At 43.8% G+C, this 20,701-nt stretch overlaps 1 protein-coding gene across 1 annotated transcript in view; it reads left to right on the top strand.

The window, feature by feature from the left end:
* Positions 1-20,701, top strand: part of TM4SF18 (transmembrane 4 L six family member 18) — a 48,697-nt gene that overhangs the window by 9,168 nt on the left and 18,828 nt on the right. The window contains exons 2-3 of the mRNA XM_073625917.1: positions 4,469-4,564; positions 5,229-5,371. Of these exons, the coding sequence (XP_073482018.1) occupies positions 4,469-4,564; positions 5,229-5,371 (239 nt within the window). The remainder of the gene's footprint in view (positions 1-4,468; positions 4,565-5,228; positions 5,372-20,701) is intronic.

The following is a 20,701-nucleotide window of genomic DNA, read 5'->3' as shown; positions in this document are numbered from 1 at the left end:
AAGAAAAGTGCAAAATGAACATCTCAAAGTCCAACATGCAAGAACAACATTTTTCCTACAGCTGTACTCCTAACCCAGGCTGTGTGCTGCCCCAGCATACCTGCAAAGGTAGGGTCCATGTATGAAGAATAGGATCCATTAGTGGCATTTCCAAGTGCTGGGATGTTCAGGGACACACCCCAGGTGACCTTCTACATCACGGCAGTAGCAAACGACATTCCTTTGCTCTTCCCTGGTACAGCTATCCAATCTTATCCCTTACAGGGTTCTCTTACAGACACAGGGCCTCTCTGCTCGGGGGCTCTCTTTCTCTATCCACACACACCCACCCACATACATATGGGCTCCAGACCTCTTTTATATCACAGGACTAGTGGGTTGAACCCAAAGATAACCCCCCAAAACCAAAGGATCGGGAAAGACATTAACTCTTACCCTTCCATCTGGGGCAGCGTCTAACTACTGTAGCATAACTTCAACCCGCTTACACGATGATGTATTTATCTCCCCCTGTCTGTGGAATCTCTATTCCCATGACTAAGCCCTGTGGGCAGGGCAAAACATGTCAGGGGTGTGGCCTGGATGGAGTCTAAGCTGAGGCTGCTTCCACTGTTTACATGAGGGTTTTGTGTGATTTGTGGCTCCTGGAACTTCTTTTTCTTTCACACCATGATGTTGACAAGCACAGAAGCAGATGGTGAGAGCTGCCTGACTTCCCTGCACAGTAAAGCTTTGTATAGGTAGGGAGCAGGGAAGTCTGAGAGAGGGTGCACTGGCTGAGAGTGGAGCAGTCTGGACAAGGCTTTCTTTAGCCAGAAGTGGAGTTGCCTGGGCGGGAGTGGGAGTTAAAGTGGTAGTAAACCGGCTGTTTTTTTTTTTTAAACCTGCAAGGCAAAGTTATAATGTGCTAGTATGTGTCTCATACTAGCACATTATGTAACACTTACCTTAGAACAAAGCCCTCCAGTGGAGCTCTGTCACCGCTGAAGGGCTTCGTTCTAAGGTAAGTGTTACATAGTCTTCCATCTGCACTCTGTCTTCCTTCTGGGTCACACACAAGTGGAGTCCGCGATTACGGCACAGGAATGGTGGCTGTTCCTTCAGAGCGCATGCTCCGGTAACGGCACCGGCTGCATCTACAGTAAGTACCTCCTAAATGGTGCATGTTTAGGAGATATTTACAGTACCCATAGGTAAACCTTATTATAGGCTTACCTATAGGTAAACTTCATGGATGGGAGTCTACTCTCACTTGGCCTGTAGTGGTTTGGAGGGGACGACTGCTCAGGGGGGTTGCACAGTCATTTTTTTACAGTCTAATTGGCAAACAAAGCGAAAATGGTAGGGGGTGGAAGAGGAAAGAGGGAGGAAAATTTCCACTGAAGGCAGAATCCCACAGTGGTAAAACAAAACTCTTACTAAGGCATTATCATCAATGGGAAAAAAAGTGTACTTTGAAAATAACACTCTAAATTAGCTTTTATATTATGAAGAATAATAAAATCTCACTTAAATTCAATGTTGTACAACATATGATCTGTCACTTTCTTCAGAATTCCAAACTGACAAATAAAAAAAACAGTAATGGTAACCAAAACCACCTTTTTGATGAATTAATTAATTAGTAAACTATTCAGAAGACAACCTGTGTTTAATGCATATTGAAAACACACTCTATAGGTAAACCTGTTATAGGAAATAGATGGTTTTTCAGTGCTGAAAAATACTCAAAGGCATTCTTGTTTTAACCCGTTATTGGTGTAGTTGGGCACACATGTTGTGGTTGCAGTTTGTAATGTCTTGGCTGATCAATTCCCCTATGTCCATGTATTCATTCACCCAGCTTGTCCCTATTCACCAAAAAAAACCTTCCTGTTCCAGGTCACACAATATCCAATGCATGTGTTACCACCCACTATGTGTCACATCAGCTATATGGGAGTGCTAATATAATTTTATAAAAAACCTTTCAGCTGCATGGTGAGCTCTCTGTGTATCTGTGACCTTCTGTCTGCTTGTGGTTGTGCCAGAGCTTAAATACAGGACCTGCTGTAGACTGAGAGACCCAGGGATTGTGTGTAGTACCCTCTACCTAGTGTAGGTGCTAGAGTGAGATTTTTTTGGTAGTGCAGGTAAATTTAAGCAGGTCTAGCCAAAAGCTAGGCCTGTTGGTTTTGATCTGTGGGCTGGGAGTGGCTTAAAGTGGGCTGGTGAAAGTTTAATCTTTCAGTTACCTCCCTTCTGCTTCTAGAGGCTTCTAGAAGGAAGGTGGGGAAGAAAGGTGGAGCTGTCTGGGGTGTTCTAAGGATCCCTGACCAATCCCCAACCAGGATTAGCAGGGGGCAGGCCTATTTAAATACCTAGAGTCAGCCCAGCTGGGGAGGAGTTGTTCGGGTGGAAGAACTGGAGATATTAGGCTGTCGGGGCCTTTGAGGGAGTCCCCTACTCTGGGGGGGTGACCTTGGGCCAGGGGCTCGGAGCTGAACGGGAAACCCACACAACCCAAGGGGTGTCCTGAACAGGAACAGGAGAGGACAGCGAGGAACGCTGCCAGGAAAGTCTCCAGAAGGGATCCAGCAGGTGTTGGTGAGTGGCAGGCACAGTTGGGAGAGCTGGGAGAGGCATGCCTGAGCAAACTGGGAGTGTGCAGTCTGAGATAGATGTAGAGCCAGCAGGAGAGACTGTGATGTTACTGGCAGTAGAGTTGGGCCGCTGCAGCTGGGAGAGCTGTCAGGGTCTGCAAAGGGTTGACTGCGATCAGTAGTCCACCAAAGAGGGCAGCTAGCACCAGTACTTTCTTTTGCTACACTACAGGGGCCCATGATCCCTGCCTGTAATAAGGAACTTTGCTAAGGCCTGGCTGAAACCAGAGTTAGGCCTAACCATGTGCTAGCTGCACCTGACGAATTGTGCTGGAGGGAGAAGGTGAGATAGTCTGCAGCAAGTATTGTGCAGGAGGAGAATATCTAAATTGTCCCAAACCATGCAAGAAAAATTTTCTGGGCATCCCATGAATTCCTTAACCCCATCCAAGTTCTAATCCCTCAATAAAAATACAAAAACAAAGCTGATGGACTGGTTCATTGTCTTGGAGTGTCTGGAAGTGAATGCCAGAGCTGGGCAGGGTGACAGGTGGGCCACAATCACTCAGCAGCCCCTAGGGGGTACCGCTACATGTGGGATATGTAATAAAGTAAGAACTAACGCCTATGTTATCAGTAAATAACCAAAATAATAAGTACATCAATAAATAATAATAATATGGCAGCTGTTAGCACCTGTTGTGTTCCCACAATGTCTTGGAGTATCTGGAAGTGAATGCTGGGCTGGGTGACAGGTGGGCCACAATTTCTCAGCAGCCCCTACGGGGGTACCGCTACATTTGGGGGCTCGTCTGGGATCACCTGTTTATGGGTAACCTGCCAGTCCTTGCCCCTAGTAACCAAGGTTGAGGCAATTTGTACATTATTTTATTTGTTTCACTTTTCTGCAATTTATAGGATATTTGTATGTATAGTAATACCTTTCTTATTCATTAAATTGTTGTCATATGTGCATACGTAGAGATAACAGCACATAGTGCACTGTTATTTAAATCACAGGGGTAGCGCTGCATGGTATCTACATTTATGAACAAATCAGGATATTGAGGATGGCAAGGCAAGTGCATAAACTTCTGATTCATTACTCTCTTGTGGGGTAAGGTTTTTATTTGTGATAGCTCTGCGTGGTCAGGCAGGGTTACATAGCAAACATTGCTGGATTGGAGCTAAAGCTAAGTTGGTTACCAGGTGGGTGGCAAGTAGTAGTTAATTAAAGGACACGTTTTCCAAAGGTAATGTTGGTTCTTAAGACCCATTCATATCTGCCCATTTTATTGCAGTAAGTTACAAATGAATGTTAATGTTGTGATAGGCTTAAATCCTAGAATAACCCAGAAATAACTCCCACCCCAACTAATCTTTTTTTTATAATCTCAAACTGAAAGCCTCAAATACTTACTAAATACTTACCTTAATAATGTGATGTATCGAGTCCCAAGTCTTCTGTAGTCTTCACTGCAGAGAAGGGGTCCATCTTCATGTGTCTATGTCACTGCCTGGGTGACGTGGGCTTTTCCAGTCAGCTGTCCAGTGGTGGGGTTCTCTCAGGCTCCACAGTGTGATGATGTCACAAAGAGGGATCGGTAGATGCAGGACACCGACTACAGTGCTGAATGCACCGGTTAGGTAAGTAAAACATAACAACAAAAGGTCATTTTAAAGCTACTAAATGGTTGAGAAGGAGGTAAGAGAAAGTTATGGGAAGCTAAAGAGCTTCCATCGGAAGGCATCCTGTTCTTTTTACAGGTGCTGCAAATGCACAGCACTGGAACAAAAACTGATTGCACAACTGTTTTTTTTTTTTTCAAAGCAGGGTTTAATGCATTTTATATCTGACTTATGTACATTTATTTCCTTTATTTCAGATGATTATTATAGCCACAGTACTTTTACTAGTGGATTTCTATAAATGCTGTACATCATGCTGCTCAGGGAAAAAGAGATATTATGTACATTTTCCAGTAAGTATGATCTATTTATTTTTCATTATTTAGACCTTTGCCTCATGCCTCATTTATTTTATATGGATCATTAGTTTTCATTGCTGCTATGTTAAGGCAGAGACCTTTTGGAAGTAGGGTGTTAGCTTCTATTTTCAATAATTTGCCACCTCAAGCAAGATAGTGTTTAAAAAGCTAAAGCTAAACTCAAGGAATTTAGACACTTTCTAAAATGTGCCAAGTCGCTGTGGGTTCAGTCAAACGAGGTGCATGCCACCTTGTGGACTTATCTCTTTGATTTATAATTTAAACTTTTATTGAGGGCTGGGAGAACAGCTATCCCTATACTTTCTAGTGCTCCACCCTGCAGAATCATGTTCTTTTATTCTTTTGCCCATGCCTCCTCTCCTGTTGGCCAATCAAGAAGCTCTCTGTACTATGTGGACCCATTCACAAAATAAATTGCGGGGCAGGCAGAGCGGCTGCTGTGTGATAAAGCAGCACCTCTCCTTCTCCTGCCAGAGTATAGCAGTAAAAACTAAAAGGTGCTGTAGTGTAGTTTCTAACAGAAACACCACTTTTGTTTTTCTTATTATATGTTTTAAAATTCACCAGTTAAAATATATAAATGTACTATTTAGGTCAAACATTACTTCAAACTTGGCTGTATTAATGTGTTTTTCAGAAGCTGGGATCCATGATATTTGCTGCCCTGGGTATGTTGTTTTCAGCATATACGTTGATCATCTCTGCTCTGGGAATAGCACAAGGTCCATACTGCAGGACAACAGATGGATGGATGTACCCATTTGCCAACACTGCCGGGGGGTACTGCATTATTTTCTTACATACAAAAGTATAAAAAACACTTACTGTAGGAGCCCTTTCATACAGGGATTCCATTCAGGTCCTCCTGTCAGTTTTTCAGGAGGACCTAATTGGAAGCTTCATGCAGCCATATGGACAGGTGGATGTAAATGGACTTGTGTCCTCCAAGTCTGTCTAGGCCCAAAAAAAAACAGTATTTCCGGACCTAAACATGACAGATCGGAGGTAGCCAGATGAAAATGGACAGCGGAGTCCATTTATATCCACCCACCCATAGAGCTATCATGGGACTGACATCCATCATGTTCAGCTCCAGTTTAGATCCCCTGCTCATTTTGCTGCTCTCAATTTACCAATCTGCTAACAGTATGAGTATAAGTCCCAGGGCCAAACTTTGAAGTGGAATTAAAACGCTGCAAAAATTTCCCGTGGGAGCTTTTTGTCATAATGTACTAGTATGCACCATATATTAGCCCATTATGGCAGACTTACCTGCCAAGTGATCCTCTTTTCCGTGCTCTCAGCTGTCAGGAGCACTTACATCTTCTCCTGGCCTTCCTTCCAGGTTCAGACTCCTTGGCCACTTGATTGTCCAGACAGCGATGACATCACTCCCATGCATGCGCACAGGAGTTACGTCAACACGACAAAGAGCAGTGCCATAAATGTATGCTGAGCTGCAAATACGTGATTCAGTATACATAAATGCTAACAGGCAAGGTGAACAGGGTCAAGGATTTAAGACAAAAAAGACCAATAGGGTCTCTTCTGCTATAAAAATCCTACTTGTTAGAGTTTTAAGCTGAAATAGTGTACAGTACTTTCATTTTTAAATAATTTGTGTTACACTTGAATGCTTACTAAAGAGTTAAATGTGTTCAGATAATGAATCAAGGAGTACCCCTACCAACATTTTCTGACCTTTCCTTGCCCATGAGGCTTTTTTCTCATTAAAAAAGTTTTATTGGAAACGACACCTCAACGTACAGGCAAGAACAATGCTCAATCCAGGTTGCAATGTAATACACTCTAGGCATCAAAATGGAAGTTTTACACGTTGTACTATATGTACAGGTGGTGGTTAATAGATTTAATAATTACATAGAGTTCATTAAGATTTAGACAACATACAGTTTCCATCAAATGTCTGGGGAAGTGATACGTTTAACAGCTCCTGAGGGCCTAGTTGAACCCAAGTAGACCGACCACATTTACTAGTGGGAATGGCCAAATCAGAGTTTTTTTATGCTTTGAAAAAGCAGTAGTAGTCTAATGCCGCGTACACACGATCGGAATTTCCATCTGAAAAAACTTGGTTTTTCTGAAGGAATTCCACTTAAGCTTGCGTTGCATACACACGGTCACACCAAATTCTGACCGTCAAGAACGAGGTGACGTACAACACGTATGATGGGACTATAAAACGGAAGTTCAATACCCAGAGCGCCACCCTTTGGGCTCCTACTAATCTCGTGTTTATCTCGTGTTAGTAGAAGTTTGGTGAGAGACGATTCAAACTTTTCAGCTTTTGTGCTTTTCAGTCCGTTACTGTTCTTCAGTTTGTGCTTGTGGGTTTGTATGTGGTTTTCAGTGCGTGTAGTCAGTTCCTATCTGTTTATCAGTGCGTTCTTGTCCGCTCGTTTCTGATTTTCAGCTCTCTCTTCACAGGCCTTGTTGTTCTTCAGTGCGTTCTGTTAGTTCATTCTGACCAGCTGACCATTTTGAAGCCATGTTGCGGGTACGTGCTCGTCGTAGAGTTCGTGCTGTGCGGGGGCTTGGTGTTGACCCAAGCCCAGTCCATGAACAGGGTGGAGAGGAGTTCATGAACCAAGAATTGGTTGCTCCAGCGTGACCAATTCTCTCATATGCCTTTGCTGCGGGAGATCCAGGAGAATAACGCTGATGATTTCAGGAATTTTCTCCGGATGAGGGACTCCCTTTTTCACCGTCTGTTGGCTTTGCTGTCCCCTTATATTACGTGTCGCCACGTTGCGGTACATGGCGACGGAGAGAAGTCTACAGGACCTCAAATTCTCTACAGGTATCTCCCCCCAGGCTCTGGGGATCATTATTCCAGAGAACTGTTCTGCCATCATACAGGTCCTGCAGAAGGACTATATTAGGGTAAGTTTTCTCCTTTAACATCACATTCTATGTATTTAATGTATGCTAATGTATTGTATTTCTTTCATCATTCCCTAATTACCATGATTGTAATATTCTGTGAACTTCCCCTTTGTCCTCATGCATGCTGGAAGCTTTTAATGCTCCTTTTTTGTCCTTCATGCATATTTTCCTTCACTAACCTCCCCAGCATGCTATTCTGGGCCCATATACACCTAGCCTAGTCACTTAACAATGTTTTTTGTCAGCTCCATTGTAGTGCTTTACCCTAAACACCCCCTAAAATGTGTCCAAATGTTATTGTTGTCCTTAAATTCAGGCAGACTGTCAGAGGCTTTTTTTGGGGTCCAAAAATCATTTATAACCCTCCCCACCCCTAAAATGTTTCCAATGGGCCATCAGAGGGGGTGAGGAATCTGATAAGTGGACCTTAGATTTTTGTCTTTAAATATTCCTTAAAATAAATGTTATACTGATGTTGGCTAAGAATGTTTGGGTCTAATCTGCTTGCAATGTTATGTGCAAAAGTACTAATCATTTTTTTTCTTTTTTGACTTCACAGTTTCCTTCAATGCCACAGGAATGGCAAACTGTGGCTTCCCAATTTGCTCATCGTTGGGACTTTCCCAACTGCGGAGGGGCAATCGATGGGAATCACGTCCACATCGTCCCACCACCCCACTCGGGGTCATACTATTTTAACTATAAGGGGTTTCATAGTATTGTGTTTATGGCGGTGGTGTCAGCGACATACAAGTTTCTCTATGTGGACGTGGGGAAGAATGGTTGGATGTCGGATGGTGGAGTCTTTGCCCAGACCGAACGCTACTGACGTCTCCAGAGTGGTGGCTTGGGATTGCCACCTGCAGAAGAGAACGTCGAAGGACTCCCGTTTGTTTTTATCGCTGATGAAGCATTTGGTCTGGGTGATCACATGATGAGGCCATTTCTCCAGAGGACCCTCACCCGGAAGAAGAGGGTTTTTAATTACCGGCTGGCCAGAGCCAGAAGAGTCGTGAAGAATACCTTTGGGATAATGGCCAGCTGGTTCCACCTATTTCTAACAGCAATATGGCGGAGTACAAACTTAACCACATCATGTTATCATGCTGCATGCTGCGCAACTTTTTAAAGTGAAATATTACTAGTTATGTAGCCTTAGTTAGGCCTGAGGCCGGACTTCATGAAACAACAATGACGGCCCTGGAAGCTGCCCGTCCTGGCTTGCCCCCCCAAAGCGCCCATGAAGTGCGTCAAAAATATGTGGATTATTTTACGGATAGGGTGGCCATTGCTATGCCAGCAAATTTTTAAAAGTTTTCAAAATAAAAATAAAATTGATATGATAAAATCTTGAATTTGATTTACTGCTTGTGTTTCTTTTAGCTGTCTTCTAGGTTCTCCTAGTGCACTTGTAGTGCCAAGTGGTTTTTCCATTATTTAAATAACATCCATTGTCACTGTAAACACCAACTTAATACAAAAACTGGTATTGAGCATTGAAAGAAGAAGCCACACATTGTTGAGTATAAAACCTTTTACTCCGTGCACATTCTTTTTTTTTTTTTTTTTTTTTTTTTTCTTTGTGTGTTTGTATTCAGTTCCCCTTTGGCCATAATTCAAAAAGGCAACAAGCAACATGCAAGGTACAGTAAGTGATAGTAAGCAACTAGTAATTATATTCCATTAAGCCTGCTCCAGACTGAGAATGATTAAATGTAATTGCTATAGAAGCCTATCATCATCTTGATTATTTTTTTTTTTTTTTTTTTTTTTTTTCTTTTTTTTTTTTTAAACTCTTTATTTTCCATTTTATAAAATGACAATATATTCCTTTACAGGGCTATAGCTTCAACTTAAGCCTAAAGAAAAAAAAAAAAAAGAAAACATGGTACAAAAACGCTATATCTCCTCCACCCCCCCCCATCCCACCCTCCCCAAAAACCCCCCCCCCCCCCCTACAGGACCGTGCTAGTCAAAAAGGTACATGCATCTGTATGCTATCAAATTATGGTAAATTGACGATCTCCCTCAAGTAATCCCACGTCCCTTTGAACTTGGTCCAGGCTGCCCATTTCCCTAATTGCTCCATTCCCTCTTCCTCCCTGTCTAATTTTTCGATGTTGTAAATTTCGTTGAGACTGATCAGCCAGTCACGAGTGCTGGGCCTCGTGGCATTCGTCCAGTTCAAGGATATCTGCCTCTTGGCTTCGTCCAGCATAGTGGGGACTAGGGAGGACCTATAGTTTTTTACCGAGTCCGAGGTTTTGTGGAAAAGACAGACCCATGGGTCCGCGTCAATTGCTATTCCAGTAATTAATTTTATTAACTTTAGTACTTTTTCCCAGAAGGTTTTTATAACAGGGCACCCCCACCAGATATGGGCCATTGTTCCTAGAACTAGGCATCCTCTCCAACAAGTGTTTGGTTTAGTCCCATCCATTTTACTGACCCTATCTGGGGTGGCGTACCATCTCGCAAGACATTTAAAATGGCCTTCTATTCTTCTAGTGTCTTTAGCTACATAGTGGGCCATCTTCAAGATCTTTTCTATCCCATCTTCGCTACAGTGAGACCCCAGTTCCTGTTCCCACTTTTTAATGTAGGGGGGTATCTCCAGTTCCTCCTCAGTGCCCAAGATCCTATAAATTTGCGTTATTTCCCTTCCTGTTTGTTCCTTTATACAGAGCTGCTCGAATGGTCTAAGTTCTTCCATACTCCTAAGAGGTTTAGGAAGTCTCTCTATGAAATGGGAGAGCTGGAGGTACCTCCATTTGTTCATTGTCCAAAGGTTAGATTCTGTACTTAATTCTAAACATGTGCGGATTTGCCCCTTGTGTAGAAAGTGTTTCAGTTGTACCAAGTCACTCTTCAACCAACTCCCTCCCACCTCCCTCCTCCCTGGCTCAAAAAAGATATTGTCCTTCATGTGAATCAAAGGTGAGTTATATGACCATTTGTTCTTACAGTGTATCCTATCCCAGTGTTTAAATGTGTTTTGCGTTAAATGTGATGTGTGGGTGCTCAGTGATCTGAATTTTGGGGGGTTCCAAAGTGCCTGTCCTAAATTTGTGTCGCTCAAAAAGTGTTCTATGTGCACCCAGCGTCTATCTGTGTCTTTTTTGTTCCATTCCGTGATCCTAGATAGCACTACAGCGCTATAGTATCTGCTAAAATCCGGCAGGGCGATACCCCCTTTTTTCTTCCCCCTACTAAGCAATGTATAGGCAATGCGTGGTTTTTTACCCCCCCATACTACCCCGCTTATTAGCCTCCTAAGAGCCTTCAAGAAGTACCCAGGTAAGGGAATGGGCAGCATTTGAAATTTGAACAGGATCTTGGGTGTTAAACTCATTTTTATCGCATTGACTCGCCCAAACCACGAAAGAGGTCTGGTCTGGAGTCTTCTCGCTTCTCGTCTGATAACATCTAGCATAGGTAAAAAGTTTTTTACAAATAATCTGTTGAAGGAGTTAGCCATTTTAATCCCTAAATAGTCCATCTCCTCTTTCCAAGGAAAGGGGAAAACTGCGGCTAAATGACGTTCTTCTTGCTTATTTATATTTATATTTAAACATTCGGACTTACTAGAATTAACTTTGAAATTCGAAACTTCTCCATACTTTCCGATAATGTGGAGTAGGTTGGGGAGAGTTATTCTAGGGTTGGTAACAAAGAACACAATGTCGTCGGCGAAAGCCGCTAGTTTATGCTCCTCCGTTCCGACCCTTACTCCTCCACAGTCCACGCTTTTGCGGATGGTGGCTAGCAGTGGTTCAAGGGTCAGGACGAACAAGAGAGGGGACAGGGGACAACCCTGTCTCGTTCCATTGAGCATCTTAAAGGGCCCGGAAGTAGTCCCGTTTACTCTCACCATCCCTGTCGGGCAGCTATATAGAGCCTTAACCCAAGAGACGAACCTCTGGCCAAACCCTAGGGCCTCTAAGGTGCTCATCATGAACCCCCAGTCTACCCTGTCAAAAGCTTTTTCAGCATCAATTGACAGGAATAGAGCTGGGGGTCCACCTTGCTTACATACTTCTGATAGAAGCACCGCCCTAATCCCATTGTCCCTACACTGTCTCCCTTTAACAAAGCCTGTCTGGTCCGGATGCACAAGATTTGTCATCTTCTCTTTAAGCCTATTTGCTAGGACTTTTGCGTAAAGTTTGACATCTGCATTCAGAAGGGAAATTGGTCTATAACTAGAACACATCCTGACGTCCTTCCCTTCCTTCTGAATAAGTGTAATTGTAGCAGTCAGGGCCTCTACTGTCAGTTCACCTCCTGCTCCCAACCCATTCCAAAAATGACAAAGCCTCGGGACCAAGATATGTTTCATTTTTTTTAAATAGAGAGTGGTGAAACCGTCCGGTCCTGGGCTTTTCCCCTTCGGGGACTCCCTTAATGCTGCCAAGATTTCCTCTTCTACCAAAGGTTTGTCCAGTAGTAAACTATCCTCTGCTGACAGACCCCTTAGTCCCGCCTCTTTCAGGAAATCCTTACCCCTGTCTGAGTGGGATGGGTCTTCTGCTCCCCGATGCCCTATCGAATATAAGTCTCTGTAGTACTTCTGGAATTCATCTGCTATGTCGCTGTTCGAAACTTTCACTGCCCCATCTTTGCTAAGTATTTTCTCTACGTAGTTCCTGCTTTTTTTTTTCCTAATTATCCTGGCCAAATGTTTACTGGGCTTATTAGCCCAGAAGTAATTGTTCCTAGTTATAACATTTATGGCTCTCTTGGCCTCTAGATCCATCATGTCTCTTAACTCCTCCCTCTTGGCGACCAGCGTAAGGTAACTATCTAAATCCCGTCCCTTAGTATTTTTGTGTGTTTGTTCCAAGGAATGAATTTCCTCTATCAGTCTTCCCTTGGCTTCTCTTTTCCTTTTTTTCAGACCTGCCCCTATTGAGACTAGGATACCCCTCATATAGGCTTTATGTGTGTCCCATAATAAAGCTGGTGATACGTCCCCCGTGTCGTTTGCTTTAAAGAAAAAATCTGCTTCTTCTTGGAGTCTTTCCACTATCTCGGGATCTCTAAGTAGATCCTCGTTCAATTTCCATGAGTAAGAACGCCCTTGCCCATCTGGTATTTTAAACTGCAACACAATCGGGGCGTGGTCTGATAGGGTCGAAACTTCTATTTTTGTTTCTTTTATCCAATCTAGTAGGTTATGATCTATAAGAAAATAATCTAGTCTAGAGTAGGTCCCATGCACAGGGGAGAAGAACGTATAGTCCCTCTCGTTGGGATGTTGGATTCTCCAAACATCCATTAACTGACTTTGGTGTAGCTTGCGCCTAATAACCCTGAGTGACGCCTTCCCTATCCCCTGTGCACGGGACGTACCATCCAGTTCCGGGTCCAGACAGAAATTTAAATCCCCTCCCAAGATCACCTCACCTTCTCCGAACTCAGACAGTTTTTTCAAGGTCTGCCCCAAAAAGACCGTAGGTTTCCTGTTGGGGCAATAGACATTTACTAGGGTGATCAATTTAGGGCCAAGTTTGCCTTTTAATAGAATAAAGCGGCCGTCAGGGTCTACCAGCCTGTCTTTTAGGGAGAAATTTATGTCCTTTGATAGCCCGATGGCGACTCCCCTCGACCCCCTATCGGGGGAGTCCCCGTAGAACCACTGCGGGAACCTGGTTGAAAAAAGCCTAACTCTAGTATCCAGGGTCAGGTGAGTCTCTTGCAGGAAGATTATGTCCCCCTCAGTCGTTCCAGCTCTTTTAAAATTTTATGTCTTTTGCAGGGAGAGTTTAAGCCTTTACGTTGTATGAAACAATTTTAATTTCTAGCATAGATGGGGGTTGACTCGTCTAAGAAATCCTCCCTCGATCCCAGCACGTCCTGCAGTGCCCTCCACCATACCCCCCCCCCCCTCCCCCACCACCCCCCAAAGCCCCCCCCCCCCCCCCCCCCCACCCGAGGCGAAAATATCACCCAGAGTCCACCAGATTGGAACTTCACGTGTTCCGATCATGTGAAACTCCCTCCTCAGGGTAGAGCTCCAGCGAGAGCTCCGGCTTCTACACTCCCTCCCAATGGAAGGGAGTATATAAGAGGTAACTTATCTCCTTAGTGCGGTGGGTCCGCCCCCCAACCCCCTCCACCCCCCCGTGCCCCCCCCCAGGTCAGCAGGTCACCACCTTCCTCGGCGCCCCACTTTTCAACAATTTAATTTAAAGCCTGCGACCCCCCCCCTCCACCCCCGCAACAGTGCCCAAAAAGAAAGACGGAATGGCCCAGGCTAGGGCCAGGGGGGGGGGGGGGGGGGGGGGGGGGACAGGGAGAAGCGAAGAGAAAGAAAAAAAAAAAAAAAAAAAAAAAATCTCTCCACTGTCTCACCGATCCCCCCCCTCCCTCCCCCCAGACCAACTGCAATCAAGACACCTCAATGTTTTTAGTCCTCAGAGTCTCTCAATCTGTCTTGACCTGAGACAAATCTGGGGTGGGGATACCCAGGTTGTCACAAAAGTCCCGAGCCTCCTCCAGGTATCTCATCCTATTGATCTACCATTTTTTAGCACTATGAGGGATGTTGGGAACCCCCAACTATATTTAAAATTTGCTTTCTTTAGCTGCTCCAAGATTGGTCTCATCTGTCTTCTTCGGGCGAGAGTTCCTGCTGAAAGGTCAGCAAATATCTGTAGCTCTTTGTCTTCAAAGATTATGGGAGGGGCTCCCTTCAGATTCTTCCATATTTTCTCCTTATCCTCAAATTGGTGAAATTTAATGATCACATCTCTAGGAGGGTCCTGTTTTGTATGAGTAGGTCTTCTTACTCTGTGTACCCGGTCTATCAAGATAGGCTCGTCTTCTCGCTTTCCCAATATAGGGTTGAAGATTTTCTTCATCTTTTCCCTCAGGTCCTCGCCTTGTTGCTCTGGGATTGACCTAATGCGTAGGTTTTGTCGCCGACTTTGATTCTCCTGTTCTTCCATTTGAAATGCCATGTTGCGGTTTTCTATCCGCAGTTTGCTAAGTTGGTCTTTTAATTCGGAGATTTCTTTAGTGTGGCGCCCTGAGTCCTCTTCCATCTCCTCCACTCGGCGCAGGAGGTGGCCCATATCCGCCCGGACATTGGATATTTCAGTTTTTATCACATTTTCTAACTTAGTGAACATTTCTATAAGGTCTGTTTTACTTGGCACAAGTGTCATTATCCTTTGTTCTTCCGCCAAACTCCAGACAGGTGCCCCCTCCAAGTCCAAATCTTCACGGACTTTTTCTCCCTGAGCCCCTTTTTGCTTCTGTTGCTCTTTCTTTTTTTCCTTTGACCCTGGTTGTTTTGTCTCCATACCTGGGCTTTTGATGCTTGCTTCTTTCAGGTATCTTTGGATGGAGCTGGTATTGAGACTATCTCTAGTGCTCTGAGGTTCAGTTGTACGCGTTGAGCGGCCTTTCATACTTTCACCTCTTATTGCTGTTTGCTGCTGCCTCTCACGCAGGCCTATATACCCTGGGCCTCTTATCCCCTCCAGGGGCTAGGGGTGTCCTGTAGTGAACCCTAACTTTATGGGTGAGTGATGGAGCCGTCCAGGCGTGGAGGTCAGGCGGGGTGGGAGGAAAGGGAGAAAAGGGAGTAGGGGTGGGGGAGGGGGGAAACACACCTCGCCCCTCAGTCTGCAACAGCCAGGGCCCGAAACATATGGTTAGTGAATAGTCCACAAGAAAATCTGTAGGGTTTTGTTAACAGTTCAGAATCAACGAAGAAGAGCAGAGGCAGCGACTAAAGAGCAAGCTTTTGGCCTAATTTTTACCGCCCATAGGGGGAGGTAATCAGTGCACAGACATGTTGAACGTATCTAAAGTCCTCTATTTTCCCTCTAGTGCCTGTTAATTCTTGTGACACTTGTGACCATAAGGAAAAACACCGTACATAAAACAGGGGGTTATCGGTAGACAAGCTGCATTGCTGGCTCCTAGTAACCAGGGTTTTTTTTTTTTTTTTTTTTTTTTTCTCCTTCCTCTTCCCCCTTCTTCCTTCCCCTTCTTCCCCTCTTTCCTCCTTTTCTTCTTCCCTCTCTCTCCTCTTCCCTTCCCCCTTCCTTTTTTGTTGATTATACCTCCTTTCGATAGCTCTGTTTCATTTAACCACTGTTTTCCAATTGTGAGGCATACGACTCAGGGTTCAGGGTATAAGCAAATATGTTGTTTCCTACCATTGCCGGTGGAGGGTCACAGGACTTCAGCCTAGTTTAGAAGCCGCAGCAGCTAAGTCAATCATGGTGTCAGTCACTTGAAGAAATCATCCACTTTGCCTTGCTACTTGGGTGTGTGGAGCCCGGATTGAGCTCCTACACACTTAGTAGGAGAAAGTCCGCGACCGCCGTTCTCTCGGTCTCCTCAGCGATGGAGGGGCAGGGGGGGGGGGGAGGAGGGCGGCAGGAGGCCAGGCAGACCAACACGGAAGGCGGCCACCGCACCTAGCCCGTTCCGTGCCTCAGCGGTCTCTCACACGGCGAGACATCCGGACGCTCTGTCTCAGCACCTCCGCCGGAGCTGACGCTGGGCTCCTCCCACGTGCGGACGTCACACACCCATCCCCCCGTGATCTTGATTATTTTTAACAATATTAGGACTATCAAAATTGTGGGATGGAAAATTTGGTTGACTCCGTGCACATTCACATGTGCGTTATAAAACATTTTTTGGTAAAAAAATAACATCTTGGTTTTATAAAGTTTTACTTTGAACGTAAACAGGCATTTTTCAAAACATAACATACACAACTTAGGAACTTATAAAGTTCAACATTGAAAAACTGAAGGCAATATCAGACATTATAGTGTCAAAAATGTGTTGATATTGCCTTCATCAGATGGGGTGATGTCCCCCTGTAAAAGCCAAATTTAGAAGATGCACACAAATTGGGAGTCAAAATGGGGATTTCCCTCCTGATCCCATTCCTAATGTCAACATGTGCTATCTCCCATCATGGGGGATCAATGGATGTGTTTTGGGGGTGAAACCCCTTCCTCTCACCTACTAGAGTTGCGAGGAAGGGGTTGCACCCACAAAACACGTACATTGATATCCCCTGATGGCAGATAGCACATGTTAAACACAAGAAAGAAGACCTCTCCTGCGCTCAGGTGTCCATGAACTGGATATGTGGTGCAGCCACCTATAGAAGTAATGCCTAGCGTCTTGCAGCCCTCATTTGAACAATGGGTATTCAAGCTAAAAAAAAACAGAAAAGAAAGAGGGCGCACCAACCTAGTGCATTACCACTGATAAACTTTAATGCAGCATAAAAACAGTAAAAATTATACTCACAAACGAGCTAGTATAAATAGCTTTCAAAAGGGCGCAAAAGCGCTGTTTCTGTGGATCGACACCCCAGGACCTGTTGCCGAGAGGATAAGACCAGCACAAATGGCTGGTGGCTTTGCGCTGGTCTTATCCTCTCGGCAACAGGTCCTGGGGTGTCGATCCACAGAAACAGTGCTTTTGCGCCCTTTTGAAAGCTATTTATACTAGCTCGTTTGTGAGTATAATTTTTGCTGTTTTTATGCTGCATTAAAGTTTATCAGTGGTAATGCACTAGGTTGGTGCGCCCTCTTTCTTTTCTGTTTTTTTTAGATAGCACATGTTGACACACTGTGTGCATCTTCCAAATTTGGCTTTTAACCAGTTCCCGACCGGCGCACGACGATGTACGTCGGCAGAATGGCACGGCTGGGCAAATGGGCGTACCTGTACGTCCATTTGAATTCCCTGCCATGCCATGGTGCGCGTGCGCGCCGGCCGGGAGCTCCGTGAGTCGGGTCGATCGCCATGGAGATACCCACGATCGCCTCACGGAGAGGGCGAACGGGGAGATGCTGATGTAAACAGCATCTCCCCGTTCTGCCTAGTGACAATGTCACTGATCACAGCTCCCTGTCATTGGGAGCAGTGATCAGTCTAGTGACACATACAGCCCCTCCCCCCTACAGTTAGAAAACACTCCCCTAGTACTGATTAACCCCTCCCTACCCCCTAGTGGTTAACCCCTTCACTGCCAGTGTCATTTACACAGTAATCAGTGCATTTTTAATCGCACTGATCGCTGTATAAATGACAATGGTCCCAAAAATGTGTCAAAAATGTCCAACATGTCCGCCATAACATCGCAGTCACAATAAAAATCGCTGATTGCCGCCATTACTAGTAAAAAAAAAATTATTAATAAAAATGCCATAAAACTATCCCCCATTTAGTAAACTTTTGTGCAAACCAATCAATAAACGCTTATTGAGATTTTTTTTTTACCAAAAATATGTAGAAGAATATGTATCAGCCTAAACTGAGGAAGAAAAAAGTTTTTTTTATATTTTTGGGGGATATTTATTATAGCAAAATGTAAAAAATAATGCGCTTTTTTCAAAATTGTCGCTCTTATTTTGTTTATAGCGCAAAAAATAAAAATCACAGAGGTGATTAAATACCACCAAAAGAAAGCTCTATTTGTGGGAAAAAAAGGACGTCAATTTTGTTAAGGAGCCATGTCGCACGACCGCGCAATTGTCAGATAAAGCGACGCAGTACCGAATCGCAAAAAACGCTCTGGTCAGGAAGGGGGTAAATTCTTCCGGGGCTGAAGCGGTTAAACTGTATTAAAATGTTATTTAAATTTTATTTAAAAAAAAAAAAGGTGTAATATTTTTTGGATTTAGATTCTCCCTAATACATGAATCATGTTCTTCATTCTTTGTTCAATCTCCTTGGTTTTTTGCTTTATGATGTCTAAATCCCGACTACAAAACATTATCTCCTGGATTAGCCTTTGTGCACTGTCAGTGGTGAAATGAGGAGATTGTTCTTCCACAACATGCACATCACCTAAAAGAAAAAATACACACCATGTATTATAAATATGCAGGCATACATCTATTACCTTAATCTGTGGTGTCAGACACTCACCTGTTGTGTTGACAGTCTCAACCACCTCCCCTTCCTCCACATCCTCAGGCTGTGGTGTCCTCTTTTCCCCTTCTTCAGGAGATGGGGGTTTCTTGGTGTCCTCAGATGTCCAGAGTTTTTTCTCCCCTATGAGAATGAAACAAAAGGTATACTTTGTGGCCAGAAATATGAATGTGAAACATTGCTTGGAAGTGGGGTACAATTGTCTGTTTGGGCAGAGTTCTAAGTTGAAGACATGATTTTTTTCCAAGGCTGGAATACTTACCTTTTTTGGACAACTTTCACACATGTAGACACCCCTAGTATCTACTGGAGTATCCTGCGTGGGACACCCTAAAAAGTTTGTTCTTATGTCCTACACTAGTGCTCCTGAGTCCAGATGTGTAAACAGCTGCTGAGTGTCCTCTCCTTACATTACACTGAATCAAGTTTGCATTTCATTCTAGTTACAAACATATCTAGACAACAATGTTCTAAACTTCTTTTAATACAAATTAGCATGACCAAATGTAGTTAACCCTGTATCTGCCAAAAACATCGTATTTAGTTGGTGAATGAACAATGTTTACTATGAGCGATTACTGTGCCCACGAGCCTGAAAGTTGCCATTTTAAACGCACATGGAGCAGCATGCAAGTAATAATAATAATAGGAACACACAACAACTACTTACTTTTTAGAAGCACTCTCTTGATTCTTCTGTACTGTTCCTGCTCCCTCAATTTTAGATCTGACCAGCGTTTCCTCAATTGCTCCTTGGATCGTCGTACCCCAAAATTCCTGTGCAGACTTAAAGCTGTCACAGCTTTAGTCATGATCTTGGCCTTTCTCACATTTGGGTTTAGGTATGGTCCATACTTCCCATCATAGTCAACCCTCTTCAAGATGTCCACCATCTCCACCATCTCTACAAAGGCCATATTTGAGGCCTTAAATCTTCTCCTCTGGGATTGTGATGTTTCTGGCTCTGGGCTTTCCTCCTCGTTACTGCTATTACGCACCTGCTGTATCTCCGCCATGTTCATCTCCCACTGCGCCGAAAGAGACGTCAGGGGTGGGCAGAGTTTCACGCATGCACAGTGTATATAAAGCTAACACGCGTGTGTCGTACCTACGTTCTGTGTGCGTAGGAAGGAGGACCGGAAGCGCCGAACATTATAACGAAGGTAACATTTTAACTTGGGACATCAGTGGCCTATACTGATTCGAGATTGAGGCCTATATTGGGATAAGATTAGGAGAGTTTAGCCTGATATTAGTGTTTTTGTCTTGTGTTTTGTCTTGCAGCAAATATAAAACAATTCAAAGACCCTGAATTCATGGGCCAGTTCATAGACAGATACAGGGATATGAGAAATTTGTGGCAGGTTAAAAACCCCTTATATAGAAATAAACCATCTAGGAAGGCATCACTGGAGAAATTGCTTCAGGTTGTGAAGATCTGGCTTTAAAAACAAAAAAGATTATTCAGAAGATCATGAGAAATAATAAAGAAATACGTTTGTGAGAATTCATGGGAATGCAGGCCGCACCTACCCTCTCTGAATACCAAAGCTTATATAGCCTATTTAAATAATAACTCAACAAACTTATTGGCAAAGAATTGGCCGCTGCACTTTATTGGTGTATTCAAATCAATAAATAAATAATAACCATATTCTGATAATTTTATTGCGTCATAAAATTCTTATATTTCAAACGATCAACTTTAAGACAGCTCAGTCTTAAAGGACTCGAGCATACATAAATCTTTTAACCAAAGTCCTCACATGCCGGGTTTGAGAATTTCAAGCCCGGCCTACCCCACAACCACAGCCAATTCAATGCAATTTTGCAATCCTACAGTAAATAAGTCTAATCCTATGTCAGACAGATGAACTCCTGCTCTGCTCTATATAATCCAGGGAAACCACCCTCTATATCAATGTGTCTATACGAGAAACCTCCAATGCACAACATAAATTTTTCCATAAACCTGTTCAATCCTTTCCTAATTCTCTCGAAATTTTTTAAAGGAGCTTCTTGGAGCCATATTAGCCGAGGGACTATCTCCGAAAAGATCATTCTGATATTCGGAAAAGATAACCTAACCCTAATTAGGTCACGTCTAAACAAAGACATGATGTCCAGAGTTCTAATTTTCCCCACATCGTTTCCCCCCTAGGTGCACTATTAATACATCCGGAGCTGGCCATGACTCAATCAACCTAGAGACATAAAAAAAACAAATTAGCCCATTGAAGACCTCTAATTCCTTTCCAGAAAATTTGAATTTCTCCAGGATCC

This window comes from Aquarana catesbeiana, linkage group LG04 (assembly GCF_042186555.1).
Source record: "Aquarana catesbeiana isolate 2022-GZ linkage group LG04, ASM4218655v1, whole genome shotgun sequence".
Taxonomy (NCBI): domain Eukaryota; kingdom Metazoa; phylum Chordata; class Amphibia; order Anura; family Ranidae; genus Aquarana; species Aquarana catesbeiana.
Note: the sequence above shows the minus strand (reverse complement) of the source record. Positions and strands in the feature narration are given on the sequence as shown.